This window comes from Gadus morhua, chromosome 13 (genome assembly GCF_902167405.1).
Source record: "Gadus morhua chromosome 13, gadMor3.0, whole genome shotgun sequence".
NCBI classification, from domain to species: domain Eukaryota; kingdom Metazoa; phylum Chordata; class Actinopteri; order Gadiformes; family Gadidae; genus Gadus; species Gadus morhua.
Window position 1 is genome coordinate 16,371,142 of NC_044060.1, and position 16,260 is coordinate 16,387,401.

General features: G+C 41.2%; 2 protein-coding genes across 5 annotated transcripts in view; both read right to left on the reverse strand.

Annotated features, from left to right (window-relative positions):
- Positions 1 to 5,060, reverse strand: part of trim62.1 (tripartite motif containing 62, tandem duplicate 1) — a 37,667-nt gene extending 32,607 nt beyond the window's left edge. The window contains exons 1-7 of one of the 3 annotated variants that reach the window (XM_030373725.1): positions 4,847 to 5,060; positions 3,065 to 3,179; positions 2,321 to 2,446; positions 1,885 to 2,043; positions 1,665 to 1,758; positions 607 to 869; positions 393 to 488 (exon numbers count right to left, since the gene is read on the reverse strand). The gene's annotated coding sequence lies outside the window, so the exon portion shown is untranslated. The other 2 variants (XM_030373727.1, XM_030373726.1) reach the window with 2 other exon arrangements.
- Positions 5,061 to 5,281: 221 nt separating this feature from the next.
- On the reverse strand, positions 5,282 to 9,367 carry miip (migration and invasion inhibitory protein). 2 transcript variants are annotated; one of them, XM_030373729.1, is made up of 9 exons: positions 8,971 to 9,367; positions 8,743 to 8,786; positions 8,504 to 8,612; positions 8,306 to 8,417; positions 8,089 to 8,192; positions 7,399 to 7,525; positions 6,833 to 6,929; positions 6,560 to 6,676; positions 5,282 to 6,245 (listed from the first exon to the last, which is right to left on the reverse strand). In XM_030373729.1, exons 1-9 carry the CDS (start codon positions 9,227 to 9,229, stop codon positions 6,108 to 6,110), a joined length of 1,107 nt encoding a protein of 368 aa, XP_030229589.1. In that variant the 5' UTR covers positions 9,230 to 9,367; the 3' UTR covers positions 5,282 to 6,107. The 2 variants fall into 2 exon arrangements, with proteins under 2 accessions (XP_030229589.1, XP_030229590.1); XM_030373730.1 differs by having other exon boundaries at positions 5,805 to 6,245; positions 8,113 to 8,192.
- Positions 9,368 to 16,260: the final 6,893 nt, after the last annotated feature.

Below are 16,260 nucleotides of genomic sequence, written 5' to 3' on the forward strand. Positions count from 1 at the left end.
AAATAAAAAAAAGGGGGAAATATGGTAATTTTTGAGTGAAACTTACATAAAGGAAATGTAATATACCTCAAATCTGTTATTACAGTTCACATCCATTGATTATTCCTTCATCCAAATAGTCTTTTTCCCTTTCATCACTTTAGTGATTCAGAACTGCATTATTTAGCTGACACTGCCAGCTTTTGGCTTAGACATACAACAGCATAGTAACTAATAAAATATAGGTTGTGGAATAAAAAAATCTTGGACAGGACTTTTTATACTTCATATACCCCTGTGGCTTCCTGGGGTTGAGCCCCCCCAAAAGTCAGAACCTAGAATCGCCCCAGGTTAGAACTTTGAATATGGTTAAAACCTAAAGGATGACTACATCATACAGCATCCAGCATTACCTCTCCTGTTGATTTTTTTAGATTGCCACAGCACCAGGATAACCAGGACGATGACGAGCAAAACACAGCTGATGACACTAGGGACGACAATTGTAACTAATACAGTTGTTGTATTAGTCACACACACACACACAGAAACACACATGTTAATATTTCAAAAAGGGATACGATTACAATGTTATAGTTGTTATTTTCATCAAATCAATAAGCCAACCTAGTTTTACACCAGTGCTTGCTGCCGTTTTAGTTGCTGGAAGGGCCGACTGGATGGGAGTCAACGTGGAGTCGGTTTTCATTGGAATTGAACTCTTTAATAGACCGGAGGTTGTATACTCCACAATAGAGGCAGTTGTATCCACCACATTAGACTGTTTCTCTGTTGAGGGGCTCTGTGGTGTCTTGGAGTATACGGACGTCGTCGGTTCACACTCTGTGTCTGAGATAGCAGTGCCCTGCTTCACCACAGCTTTCTGACACCTTCAGAGGAAGAGAGAGAGTTTGAGAGAGATAGAAGACGGTAGGCGTTTTCTTTCCATCAGCACATTTGGCCTTGTTGCGTTAAACCATGCCCTGCTGATTTGAGTTGTCATTACCATTTCAAACGCACCAAATTGTGCAGAGGTTGGGCCAAAGCGTGGGCCATGTGGGCTGTGGTGACCTTAGCCCTGGTTACTGTTTGGAGCGAGTAGTTGTCTCTCAAATGTAGGAATATAGACCAGACAGAAATGCAATAAAATGTCCGTTCTTGTGTCACAGACGCATCACCATGCACGAAGATTATTGCTATAGTTCTCAACAGCCTAATTCGTCATTATTCGTTCCTTCCTTTAACTAAACCTAACATCCTGTGGCAAACATAGAAATATATGCAAAACACGACTGAACCAAATTGGCTATCAATGAGCTATTGAGATTAGCAATCTTCTAACTGTATTCCTGTTTGCCGGTATCATTATGTGTTCACTCGGTTTGAAATGGCTGAAAATATTAAATGTCTCTTTAACCAATTGATACAATTTTACGGCAGGCTATAACATAAAACGAAATAGGCAGAAAGAAAGAAAGAAAGAAAGAAAGAAAGAAAGAAAGAAAGAAAGAAAGAAAGAAAGAAAGAAAGAAAGAAAGAAAGAAAGAAAGAAAGAAAGAAAGAAAGAAAGAAAGAAAGTACGAAAGAACGAAGGAAAGAACGAAGGAAAGAAAGAAACCTGATCGCAGTTAGAGATTCATGCAATTAAGCAGTCACGACTTATGCAGACGGGTGGTATTGTTCACCTTGTATGAGGCTTGCAGGATTCAGTGTGAGAGACCACGTCAGAATATTTTCCATCAAGACAAGGTGAGCAATATGCATCTGAATCTCCAGTCCCTGAAATCCATGAAAGAAGTTTCACAGTTAGCCGTGAAGATTACATGTCTTAACCTTGCCACCAAGAAAGTCTGGATGTAATTTTTTGATGTACTTTATAGAATCAAAAATAGCAGGCCACTGTACCTTGCTCAGAGACTCCCCAACCAAGTTCGCACAAAGTGTATTTCTCACAACCTGCACAATAGGGCTCTACAAATCCTGTTTCACAGTACCATCCAGGCTGGCACGCGCACTTGGAGCCCTTGCTGGTAGTGCATTTTTGCCAATATTGCAAACCGGCATCTGAATGGACATGTATTTTTTAAATATTACATACAGCGGTAGATGGGGTTGGAAATGAATAACATTCAAACATTCAGGTAACTTTCGCTCTCATTCACCTAAGAAAAAAGCGTTTTTTTTCTGACGATTCAGAACTCTATAAAGTCCGTCGGACAGAGGTGGTTCGATATATTTTCTCACAAATTGACGCTAAAGTCTTTAAACTTAAAATGAAGTCATAAATGTTGAGCCAGTGTTGAACTATTAGGGAATGATAAGATATGTACTCATCACCCACCTTCTCGACACTCACGACATGAAAAGCAGGATGATTTATAGTTCCATTTCTCCATAAACTGACCGCTCGGACAAGGTTCACACACACTGTCAGCAGTTTCATTACAGCTCACTTTCAGCATGGTTCCTGCAAGAAAATTACCACATTAACCACCTGTCACGTGAGGCTGGGTTATCAAAGGTTAACACCAGCATGTGGATGTTTCATCAATCAAAAGGAAGTGTATACGGATTGGTGTTTCTTGTGGACATTGAAGTAGAAGATGTAGTTCCATTGCCAAGATCTCCATAAACTAAAGATACATTGTGTCAAAGAGTTATTATAAAGGCTTTCAACTCATTGAGAGACGATTTAGTTCAGATTAGTCTTGTTTACACATGTTTCACTTATATCTCCTTTCACATATAGTGCCAAATGATGTTTTATTTATGTAGTTAAAGGAATGAACGAATAAAAACAAAGCATTTCAGCTGTTTCTTTGGGAATTTTATCATGCAATCCCAATGACGTCACATATGGCTGATTATCCTCACCCTTTTTTTTACCTTTCCACAACGTGCACTGACATGCATTGATATCTCTACAATCAGCAGATTGTATGATGAATTAGTGGACTCCTTCTCATTGGTGATTCAGTGTGTGAGCGTGTGTTTGTGTTTTAATTATTGATTTTTGGTGATAAACGCATGTGCATGTGCGTGTGTGCATGTGTGCGTGTGTGTGTACGTGGTGTTATTCTCTTACCTGGGGGACACCGACTGCAGCACCAATCAGCCATTGGTATTGGAGCACGGTATTCTTCCTTCACATTGTTACATTGCTTACTTGAGGTGAGCTGATATGGCACCTTAGAGTCAACCTGCATCGACATAAAGAAACAGAGAACTGTATTATGGTACTTGGTTAAGAGTTGCATTTCTAGAAACAAATCCTAAAAAACAAGGGTCCATTGCCAGCAATGGACCCTATATATTGCATGTTTGTCGTGCATTTGAATTAATAAAGAACTTGAACTTGAGGGCAGAATTATACATTGTATTTCTGCACACATGCACGCAGACACACACACACACACACACACACACACACACACACACACACACACACACACACACACACACACACACACACACACACACACACACACACACACACACACACACACACACACAAACACACACACACACACACACACACACACACACACACACACACACACACACACAGGGTTAGGAGGAGGTACAATGTGGTTAGAATCAGCTCTGTATCGAGTCTGATACTAGCAGCAATGTCTTGCAATACCACTTGCAACTGCATGCCTTCTTTAACAGGAAATTGATGTAGAAGTGTGAGTCCGGCCCAGAGTGTTGTTGCTTCAAGGAAATGTTCATAGTTTGACGATAAAGACACACCTCTAAGCGACATTCTTTTCCCCAATAGAACTAGAGGAAGTACATTGTTGTTTCCCACTTTCTTTGGCTGCATTCCAAAACTTTATTTTTTTATTGCTATAAAAGAGGAGGCTACGAGACGAGTAGTAGGCTATATGATCAGCCTTCTCTCTGTATACAATTTTCTCTCTAGGAAATGTCCATGGCATTGTGTAAGAAACGGTACACTTACAGATTGACCTAATATATTAAATAAGACAAGATGTTGGCAGCTGGCCAGGTCAGTGGCTCCCAACCTTTGACTTACATACACGTCAGACTACCTTTTCCGAGGTATTGGCTATGTCAGGTGAGAGAGAGAGAGAGAGAGAGAGAGAGAGAGAGAGAGAGAGAGAGAGAGAGAGAGAGAGAGAGAGAGAGAGAGAGAGAGAGAGAGAGAGAGAGACAGAGACAGAGACAGAGAGAGAGAGAGAGAGAGAGAGAGAGAGAGAGAGAGAGAGAGAGAGAGAGAGAGAGAGTTCAGTAACTGGTACCAGTTTGTATTTTTACATGTTTTTTAATGAATAAATGATCGAACGCAAACCAAGAAGAACTGAATTATTTTAACTAAGCGCGTCACAGTGTACTCTCCCTCAAGGTTAGTTTGGACTGCCTATAGCTGCTACACTGCTTATGCTAGTGTGTTTATTCAGACAAAAAAAAACGTTACTGAACATAATGCTTAATATATGTTTTTGATTATCTTAATATTTTTTTCCGTTATTGTAAATGGGGCCAAACCAAGAAACAAATCCAGCGCACAAACCTACAGACCACCAACGGTTGAAAACACTGGGTTAGGCTATGTTCAGTGAATTATAATATGAGTAGGCCTAGTTCAAGTGAAGCCTATATAAAACCCCACAGCATTAGGCAGGATACATTATACATTTAGGGCAAACTTTACTTGACAAAATAAGTGAAGGTTTCAGGAAAGGTTTGAGCGTTAACTTTAGTCGTTTTTGTTGAATTGGCAACGTCAGTAATTGCAAACCTCTGACTATATGACCGAACATCACAGTTGCGTACATCCCAGCTGTCAAGAGATATATAACAAATGAGATAACTAGCACACAAACAGGTAATCACATCCTACCTGATATGTGGTAGCAGACAACAGGACAGCCACCAGCGTTGCTGCGCCCCTCATCTCTCGTCAAGGTAAATACAACACAGCGATTTGCATCTGCTCGTGTAGTGAAGTCGGCTCACCGACTGGTTCGGTGAGGCGTGGTTTAGGCGATCAAAAGCCAGCCAGTACAAGAGGCAGTCTAATGGCACTCAGGAATGACTCCCTCTCAAAAATCCTAACAGGCCAAACAGAAACCGAAAGTGTTTTGCCAGAACGTGACCTTTAAACCATAGGCCAATTAAAACGTAGTATTTTAAATAAGAGGATTATCTGTGCAACAGAACAGGCATTAACTTAACAACTTTATTGAATTACAATCGGTATGTGTTGATCTGGATACGTTTATCGATCTCAAGTATAGGCATTACTTTTAAATAATAGTATAATACCGATACGACATTTGAGAATGTATCCGATGATTCTTTATTTGTCAGAATCGTCCCACAAGATATGTTTTGGTAAACCCATGTACTCTGGTATAAACAGAAGTCCGTGGATGACAAATGTTATCTGTCTTTTTTGTCAATTTGTCATCCGTTTCACTTCTGCTAGGAAGGCCATTTCCTATCGGAATCCTTCAGCAAAGCAACTCAAGGACGTTGATAAGTATTAAATCTAGAATAAAAGATAAGTGAATATTTCTGTTCATTGTACATAGAATATATAGGCCTACTATGCCACTATAAAAAGGCAGCATGAACCTCTTAACTCTGTGATTTATAGAAAGGAAGTGTGTTGGCACACACTTCAGGGTCTTGGTTTGCTTCCGTTGAGTCCGATGCAGGGATACAACTACTTGGTTAAAATAATCTATGAAACTCGTGAGTTTCCCTGCGTTGTTAAAAGGGAAGTTTAAAAACAGAAGTGACCTTCTATTTGACTTATGGGATCTCACATTCTCACCCAAATTATTCAAAAGTTATCATGAACTATGGTTATTACTTTAATCATGCATTTTCAAATATTCAGACACCACTTGTGTTATTCTCAGATACAGAACAGATAGGATAGAGGCAGAGGGCCATAAAAAAAATACTCAATCGCATATGGCAGCTAGTATTGGTATTTAACCTTTTAATTAATAGTTACAAAATTACGATCTACACTAAATTGTGTATAGATTCTAAATATTTCATAAGACATATACCATGGTGCTAGTTTGATTGTAAAACAGAATTGAAGTGACACATCATCTGAAATAAAACAATCAAAGGAAAGAGGTTAATCAGTACACATGGAAGGATGTATCACGCATGTATTTCCTTTTGGGGGAGAGGTGCTGGAAGCTGTATCGAGCCAGTCGTGATACAGTGGTCGTCTGGTCACCACGCCGACAGCCAGACACCCCCGACAGTGGAAAGTCCTGACGAAAGACATACACCATATCAACTGTGATTCCAAATAAAATAAAATAGGTTTTGGCCTCTTGGATAAGCATGTTGTTAAATTAGATCAGCCAGTAGATTCAATCATTACTTGATCCATTTAAAGCCAATAAACAGCTTCTACTTTTACACTACCCTACAAGTAGTAGGCCTAAGTGTACACCATTAGCAAACGTTATAATTACAATTACAACAACTATTGTCTTTAAAAGTATTGCTAGGTTTTATCAATAAATAGATCAGTCTATCACTCTCCCAACTCTGACCAAGGATCATTCGTCAACGTTCTTACCATCTCAGTCTGCGTGAGGTCAGGGGTTTTGTTCACGTTGAGATTGCCTCGTAGATCCAGATTATCGGCCTCTGGTACTTTGTTCTGGCCTGTATTGGCCCAGCCCGCCAGACAGTGCTAGGGCAGAGCAGAACAACGCATGCCATTAGAATAAATGAGAACATGTCCAATTGGTCAAAGTGATAATACTCTTGATCAAGGAATGATTAAGGTAACTACAAACTCCTACGAGTAAAATAAAGAAATAATGATAATAATAAAAACATCACTCACTGATGGTAAGCCCAAACTATCAGATGGATCAAAACTGCAACGGCGATGGGCTTTATACTTATATGCTGGCCCGATTGTGGAGTGTGGGATGCTGACCCTGATTAGAAAACAAATATACATCTTATTAGGCAACAATGTTATAAGATCAATTGGACAACCGTAACTATTAACAATTATAACTAGATAGGGTTGTTATTGGTGCCAATAATGTTAACTGCATTACAATTTTATAGTCAGGAAAAGTTCAGAACATGTTACACCGACAAACAATCGGAATGCTGGAGTGAAGGCAACATTAAAATCTGATTTTTGAGAGATTAGGCAATAATCAGGTAATAGTTATTGCCCAGAAAATAATGACCCTTGTTATAAACAGAAATGGTTGCAAATGGGACACACTTTTGTCTATGGATTTTAAGTACGTGATTGTAAGTTAATGGGTTAGGGTAACTCCCATTTTTTAAATTAATGAGCATAATGAGGCCACGGTAACTTTAACACACAATGTAAATCAGGTGCTAAAGTTCAGGGTAAACTCCCACTAAGCATATTGACATCATAGTTACCTGACTAATGCAGGCTGGGTGGCCGTGTGGGGAACAGTGGATTTGGGTTTTCTGCACACTGGACAACATTCATGAGGGTCCAGGGGGACAGGGAATAGTCGGCTGTTGATCCTGTAACAGAACGTACCTGGAGAGAGGAGGGGGGCAGGCACACTTAAACTCTGGCTTGTGGTGAATGTAGGAATGAATGAATAATAATAATAATAATAAATTAAATTTATACAGCGCTTAATATGGTACTCTAAGACGCTTTACATATTGCCTTAACAAAACTATGTAAGACAGACTAGGAATAGAAGAAAAACAGAGGTTAAACATGAAGAATAAGGTGGGAGTTAGGTGGGGAAGGCAAGTGTGAAAAGGTATGTTTTGAGGGCAGATTTGAAAGAAGAGAGGGTTGGAGAGACTTTGATGTGGGAGGGGAGTGAATTCCAAAGGGTGGGGGCAGCAACTGAGAAGGCCCGATCACCCTAAATCCGTCGCTCAGTCCTTGGAACTTGTAGCAGGTTGGCAGAGATGGACCTGAGGAACCGGGAGGGGGCATGGTGATGGAGGAGGTCGGCAAGGTAGGGGGGGGGCTAGGCAGTTTGTGAATGAACGGATAACCCTAACCCCACTGAAGAAAGTTAGGAAGGAACGATCTACTGAGGTAAGGAAGAAAGGTAAAGGGAGCCAGGAAGTAGGGATTACATCGAGTTCCAGCACCCAACATACATTGATGGGTGTCCGTGGTGCTCTCCGTGTTGTCCCTGTCCGTCAAAAGCAGCTGGGCAGATGGGCCGTCCTCCAACAATCTATTAAGCAGACGATAAAAGAGCCAATATACAAACGTATCCATCTGTGAAGACAATATTGACCTCAAGCGGCATAATCCGGGACTAGAGCAGTCACAATTCACGCAACTAACCTCACAGGCCGCCTGGAGACACATTCGTCATTATTCATGGATCGAAATGTACGCAGGTTAGTGAAGAACTGCTCAGAGCGCTCCATCGAACAACTTTCCGCATCCAGGACTCCTAGGAAGATAATCTTGCGTTTGTATGCATATGTGCACAGAGAAGCCAGAGATATCACAGAAGAGATGTATGAAGAGAAGGCCTACCTGCTATCCAATCATATCCAAGTAAAGGTGGCATGTAGTGGTGACTTTCTGAGTGAGTCAACTCATCCTGTTCAGGAGAATGTAATGTGACGCTAACCTCAGCCGGCCTCTATAAAAACAAAAACATGGCATCGTTTATTTTTACATTTAGGTGTGGACATGTCTCAAGTGTCTATGTCTGATGTCTATAGTACCATCTAGTGGTACAAAGGTACAACAAAACAAAAGTTTGTACTCACCCGTTCCATGTCTCTATCGTGACGTGGTGGTGGTGGATTATTGACTGACAAAATAGCAGAAATTTCATTTTATTCTCCATTTAGACACAAGGGTGTAAAATTTACATTGTATTGAATTCATGGTGTTCACAGAATTTGAACAATGACCCAATCCTGCTATTTGCATGCCTCTCTGTAAATGGATGAATAATCTGGAGGAGAGGGCGCTGTCTCCATTCATGACCTCACCTTCTCTGCTTTGTGATGTCATGGTTTGACTTGAAGTCAGGTCCGCCGCGAAACTTACGGCATGTTTAGCGGGATTCGTTCTTATATGTCTACGAGTCCCCTCAATAAAGCCAACAGCATCTGGGTGTTCTCCGTGTCCATGGTCTCTACCGCCAGTGTGATGGGTGCTACAAACTTGCTGCAAACATTCACTCTGCTGCCTCAGCTCCTTCAACTGATTGTGTTCTCGAAACGCCTTCGGTCCATCTGGTGAGGACATCGTGCCTTTAATCAAACACAATCGAATGCGGACGTGTTTCGAAGGAGCAAAGTAACGAGATCGATAGTGCTATATGTCATTTGAAAAAGAAGAAACTTCCTCAGTTCCCTAACAACGCAAGAACAACATTGACGTGATTGGCCAGAAGACGAGTTGTACCCAGAGTGCAACACCGCCGTCATGGGTTTTAAAGTGGCAGATTCCGGCTGATTGTGAAGTTGGGCGTTTGGTTGTTAAACGTTGTTAATGAGTTATTAACCACGGCCAATTTGAAATAGTACGCAAATCATGAACAATGTATTCCACCGATTGTTCTGAACTCACTGTCGATTTGAGTAGCTAATTTCTATACACGTGGGAATTTATATAATAGTCTTATACTAAGGGCAAAGCAAAAAAACAAACAAATAATTTAATTAGTTGGTCAATACATGGATATATATCTACGCGAGATATACCTGTTATAGCTATGTGACGTTATTATTTTGACAAAGTCCTTTGAATTTGCAGGAAATTAAATGAACAGGAGAGGGCGCCGTTTCACGCGAGACTTTGGACAGCGAGGGTGAAAGGCCAACCTCTTTTAAGGTTTCACCTCTTTGCTTGACTGCATTAAAGTCATTTAGAAAATTTACAAGCATTAAACGCTTTTCACAGAGGTCTCATCGTTGGACAGTGTCGCTCATAACCCCAATTATGGGTTATGAGTGACCACTCAGGGCCGGCGACCGGCAAATGCGTTGGGGGCGCCCTCTGGTGGCGCCCTTAATTAGTCAATTAAAATATACGAAACAAACGGAGAACGGAGGGGCCGCGGGAGCAATCGCCAGGGCGCCCGAAACCGTCACCGTAGTACGCAGGACAATGCAACAAACATCATCGTTTAAGTGAACTATGCAAAAAAAACAGCAAGATCTGTTCGATCATCAACGTCCTTCCCCCTCAATAAAGAAATAGGTAGGCGGACAATCACTGTTTTCTATAAATCAAAGAAAGAGCCACTGGTTTGCGTTTTTAAGCATCTCACTCTAAACATACATTGTTGTCATACTGCCAGTTACCCCATACAGTTTAGGAGTATATGAACAAAAAACGGCAGTGGGTTGTGAGTTAAAAGTGCATAGCATTTGAAATAATTGGTCATATCCTTAATATTGTGATACTGTGTGAGGTAACTTCTGTTGACATTACAACTAACTTTGATGATTTGAAGTAGGATTTATATGAATCAGGTGTTCATGGTCAGCGGTATGATCAAATTATTATTTTAGGCATATTAAAACTTGCGCAGATCCTTTAGTATTTCTTTTGGTATTGTTCTTTGAAAGTGCAGTTTACACTTGAGTAACAACTGTAAGAATACATTAATCCTAATCCAAGGCAGAATTGCAGGTTAAGAAACCTGAATCACAAAAAATACAGTAGGGCAAATAGCAACCAAACAGTAGGCCAAATGTAGCCTACTGTGCACAACTTTTGTTGCTATGATGAGTTGGTTGCCGTTGTGCCATTCTCCACAGGATTCTAAGATCCGATGCGACTTTGAGACAATGCACACATAAGTAGGCCTGTGCTGCATGGTCTGTGCCGGCAGACATAAGCCATATAGTTTATCTAAAATTAAACCTGTCCGTCCGCGGCGCCACTAATCAAAGCCCTGCAGGTGGCGATGGGTCACGCTCTACAATGATATTATGCATGGTCTCCTGTCGAGCGAGCGGCGTGGTGTAGCCGCGGGGGCGAGCGGCTGCTCTGTATTCCAGTCACGTCACATTTGCATGGCGAGCTGTACGAGCCAGTTCGCTGTGATTAGCTGACCGCAGTTGTGCCCCATTATCATTAAATGGTGACAGTCATGAAGCCATATACTCCTCTCTGTCTGTGTAATTACTCAGCCACTGTTGGGGGCTCCAGGCAATTACAGCATGCTGCCGGAATGCCTCATTGTTTATTAAGGCAGCGATAACCAGGAGCACAATAACAAAAACATAAGAAAGTGCATTGCTTTTGCGATTTACAAACGTGTCATTATGGACCCGCTCAAAACACAACGTTGTTTATTTTTTTTTCAGTCAAGGTTTATTCTTCCCATGTCACCATATTTATGGGAATATGCGCATGGTGCAGGGTGATAAACTCTCGTGGCGCCTGAGAGCTACAACTTTGATAGCAGTATTAATGGGGGTGGATATGACGGGAAGTGCTAGGGTATGACGGGAATAACTAGATGCAGCACCAGCACCAGTACCAGGTAGATGCCTATCTCTGCTTGACTTTACCTGTAGAGGGCAGCATTTATCTAACTACTTGGGTGAGATATTATTAAAGTGTGATTCTGCCATTGAAGCCATATGTGTATTTCCTGCGAAGGAAGCATGATCACACTTGCGATAAAGTGCCACTTGATATTCACATTGAGCAAAAGGGTTTGAGTCCCAAAACACCCATCTAAAATCCTATACAAATTACGATCCAGAGCGCCATGAACTCCCACTGATATCATTTTTTGTTCAATGTAATCCATAAAATTATCTCAGCAAGAGGACGTGCCCAAGGTCCAAGGGGATGAACAAATGAATCTCCATTTAAAAAATAAATAAAAGTGAGTGTCTGTGAGGAGGCGAAACCATAGCCTCTTTATCTGACCTCAGGCCCCGTGCTCTGCGCAGCATCTCCTCGCAAAGTAACTGTTGTCACAGCGGGGTATGAGTTCATAGCACCACATTGCTGACATCGGCGAAGGAGAAGAACCCGTAGCAAAACAATACGTCCCTCGCGGTCCACATTTTGCAGGCCCATACGCGTGCATCATGTAGCCTACACGCGTCAAAAGAACCACAAAAAGGTCTGTTCGACTTTAAGTCTTTGTGACCAGGACTAAAAGGTTTTACTTTGATTTAAAAGAAGATAAAAATAAAATTCTCCTCCCCAAATAAGTGCAGATCGGATAACATTGATGCAAAAGCATAGCAGCAATGGAACAAGATGATAGATAGCAGAGGGTGATAGATCAATCGTATGGGGGGGGGGGGGGGGGGGGGGGGGGGGGAGCGCTGCTGATAAAGCAATGGAAGAGGTCGATTGTCCCCTGCTGCTCCCGATAGCAGTGGATGCCATTAAGATAAGGGGGGGGGGGGGGGGGCAAACCCACTATGACATTGTTGCTGTGGAGAACAAGGATCTATGCTTCATGTCCTCAAGTTCACGTGTCAACAGCTATAGAATATTTGAATACATGGGAGACTTTAGCGATGGTTGATCACTCAGTGTTGGGCCCATTCAAGTGGCTCAACAAACAACAACAAACTCGATTATTGTTTCACTATTCACATGCAGTACCTGAAGATGACTTCTAGACATACAGCTGAATATCTTGACATTGATTTACGCAGATCTCTGAGGAAAGATGAAAACAATGCATAAAACATTGATTTTCTCATTAGTGGCATTAAACCCCATGCTCACCAAATCAATTGCCACATTTACACTCAGGGTTTATTTCTGGAGGCCAAAGTCAACCTTTGCATTAGATTACATTACTTTAAAGATAAAATCACTGTCAAATGTGGAATAACAGGCCACACATAGTCTGCTAGCAACTCAAATAGTGATTGGATCGATTATGATTGATTGTAGCCAATTCTGCTTATTAGTTTCTCCCAAAAAATCAGGTACTTATGGTGGAGTTTACGTTTTTAGTGAGAACAGTAATTGAAGATGCAGTTATATCCACATATCCTAAAAAGTATTTTCACTCATCACTATCTTTACACGCTCAAATCCTATGGTGCCACAAAGTAAACAATGACACAGCAGTTCGATGTTACTTTTTAGGATATATTTGCAACCTTGGGGAGCCTGAAACGCTCTTTAAAGCACCAAAAGGGGACAGTTTGTTTTGACGCCGTGCCTAATGGCCCATGCGCCTCTGTGGGGCTTTTTAAACACATGCGGTGAATCAGGCGAGGCGGGAACACGCCAGTTAACCACGGTGTTAATGGCGGAGGGTGTATAAATGTGTTCTGTGCCTCAAACCTGACAGCCAGTCCGTGGGGACGAGTAATGTGGTGAAGCTAAACAGGCAACAACGCATCATCCTCAGCACTCTCTGGCAAAGATAAATCAATGCCTCTCTCTTTCACCCAGTCTTTACTGCTACGCGACATACATGGTTGCATAACCAAAAGGGCAAATATATTTAGTTTAGTTAATTTGTTTTTTTTTGGGTTCATGGAGGTTATTCCAGGCATCTCCATGAATATTTCCATGGGAGATATGAAAGCGCCATACAATATGGTGTGGGATTGGACGAAGATCAGTTGGTGAAGTTCTGCAATTTGTGTCTACAATGTTGTTAAGATTAGCACAGTAGGCCTTCCGCCCTAATCCAGCCGGTTTCCACAGGCGATAACAAATATGAATACATTTGAATCCAAATCAGATTACATATTTCTAAATGATGCATTTTGTCACCAATAAGGGCACATTGTTATAGTAGATAAACAACACATTGAAATACAAATATAAAGATACATTTATTTTAACTTCTATATCATATGTTTGAGATTATTTTCATCATTATTTTACTAATAAATCGTATAGCAAACCAACGATCACCTGTGTATTAGATCGTGTCAGATTTTCTGGATCAAGGCTTTTAGCAAGCTTGAGCCACCTTGTGCATCAAACACAGAGCATTCACCAGCCTAAAGCTTTCAAGGTTGCTGTCCTGAGCCAAATAATCACTGAGACTTTGAAGTATTTATTAATGGTCTGTGCAAGCGCAAGTAGGCCTATACACTAGGTTAGTGTACCTCGCATTAATCCAGTGATTGAGTTTAATATTCCATATCAGAGCATAACAAGGCTTTGGCTTTTGCAGTGCCTGCAGTACAAGCCCTACTCAGAGCACAAACATAATTGACAGTGCAGACAATCAGCCGGAGTTGACAAAGTGTTCTGGTAAAAACATTTGCACTCGATCTGTTTGAGGATGACACAAAGATATGCGCATATTAAAGAGACAACGAAAACATTAATTTTAAACTAATTTTTACTGGACTATTAACTTTTTTTTCTATAAATGTCAACATCTTCTTCTTACGATGAACACATTTAAAAAAAATAATAATAATCAAATAACTTTAATAATGTCAAAAAAGTTTGAATAGCCCCTGTAGCATTTGCCCCACATTTACAAGTTGCCCACGCCAGATAAATTGCTTCATTATTTCATGGTTAACTGCATTTGCTTTTGGCTCTATAGATTACGAGCTCATATGTATTGCAATATATTAGAATAGTTTCCCAATATTGAATCTTGAGTACAATTTTATGTAAAAAGTTAATAGAATGACATGAGCTGGGCGAAACATGTAATTCAAATCTGTTTCCATTTTCCAAGACACAATTATTAAAAGTAATAAAATAATCTTTGGTAAACTTTGAGAAAAGAAGCATTGAACCTTCATTTTAGACTTCATGAACGACTGCATTTAACAAGGAACATTGTGATTACCTACATTGTTCTCTGCTGTTAAACATAACCATATAAATACGGTGTCTCTGGAGGTTTGAAACTCTGATGCCAAACCTCCGTCGACGCCACAGTCATCGTGGCTCAGCACACGATGGTAGCGGGCCAAAGTTACTGGCACTCTCCCTCTAATAGCAGTTCATTAGTCTGCCCAATCAGGCTGATAATGACTCTGGGCTGCGTGCCATTTGTAGAAGACACAGGCCTGGGTTCATTTTATCCACCTGCTGCTTCCTCACTGTCTTCCTTCGAAGACCTCAAAGATGATGAAGAGGAGGAGGGAGGCATGCGAAGACATGGTGTGAAAAAAACAGGGCTGTATGATGTCTTTCTGATGCTAGTATAAAAACCAAAACCAAAGCCCTGCTGCTCCGAGGAAGGCTATTGATCGTAGTGTTTCCTGAAGTATATATTTAAAAATTAATTGAGAGACACACTCTGAACCTGTTCCAGTAAAGCCACTCTGCTGATTGGGAAGCTGTGTGCGTTTTGACAAGTTAATTAAGCGAACGCCTCGGCTTGTAACTTCCTTTGAATAATATAATGTGTTTAATGAAGGACATAAAAATACAACGCAGGGAGATCAATCAAGTAATAAAACCCCCAAAAGCTAATTCACATTTAATGTGCAATGTCCCAAAACGCATGATCAAACACATAAATCACGTCGGTCACAAAACACATCCATCACTGTCAAATGCTGTGTGCCATCACGGACCACACCTGTTGTGCATCAATACTTAATTACAGCAGAGAGCTGCTAAGAGGCCTGATGCTGCACCTGGTGGCCAAATTGTGAACAACACAAACAAGATAAACATCACTCAGCTGGCACCAACACAGAAAATGTAGTCTAAAATGAAAGTTTCCACTCATACTTTTAAAGTTACGAAATTGTTTGAAAGTTGTCTGCTACAATGACATCACATCAATAAGATACCTTAAAGAGAAAAGAGGGTGTCCGGACATAGTGCTAATACAGTAGGATACTCGAGAACCCCTTTTGTGGAAATCCTTTAAGTGCATGATTTATGCTCCTTTGTTTCTCCATACTTCCTCATTCATGCCAGCTTGTGTGTATAATAACTTCCAAAGCAGCTGGAGGCCTCCACTACCAGTGCTACAGAGGACCAGATGGTTACAGCAACATGCCACTCCTTCACCCTGCCAACACAGCCACCCTACCCCCCCCACCCTGCTTGTACAGCACTACTCTCTGCCCACAATGCCAAAACCCTGGGATATTATCCTAATCACTCTTGCAATCAATCACCCAATAAGCATCTTGCAACTCATTCGCTCTAATATGTCTCCCTCTCTATCTCTCGCCTTCTCTCTCTTTCTCTCTCTCTCTCCTCTCGCTCTCTCTTTCTCTCTCTCTTTCCCTCCCTTTCTACTCTCTCTTTTTCCCCTCTGCCCTCCGCTCTCCTCCACTCTACCTCCCTCCCTTCCTCCCTCCTCTCTCGCCCTCCCTCCCTCTCCGAGGTTGCCTCCC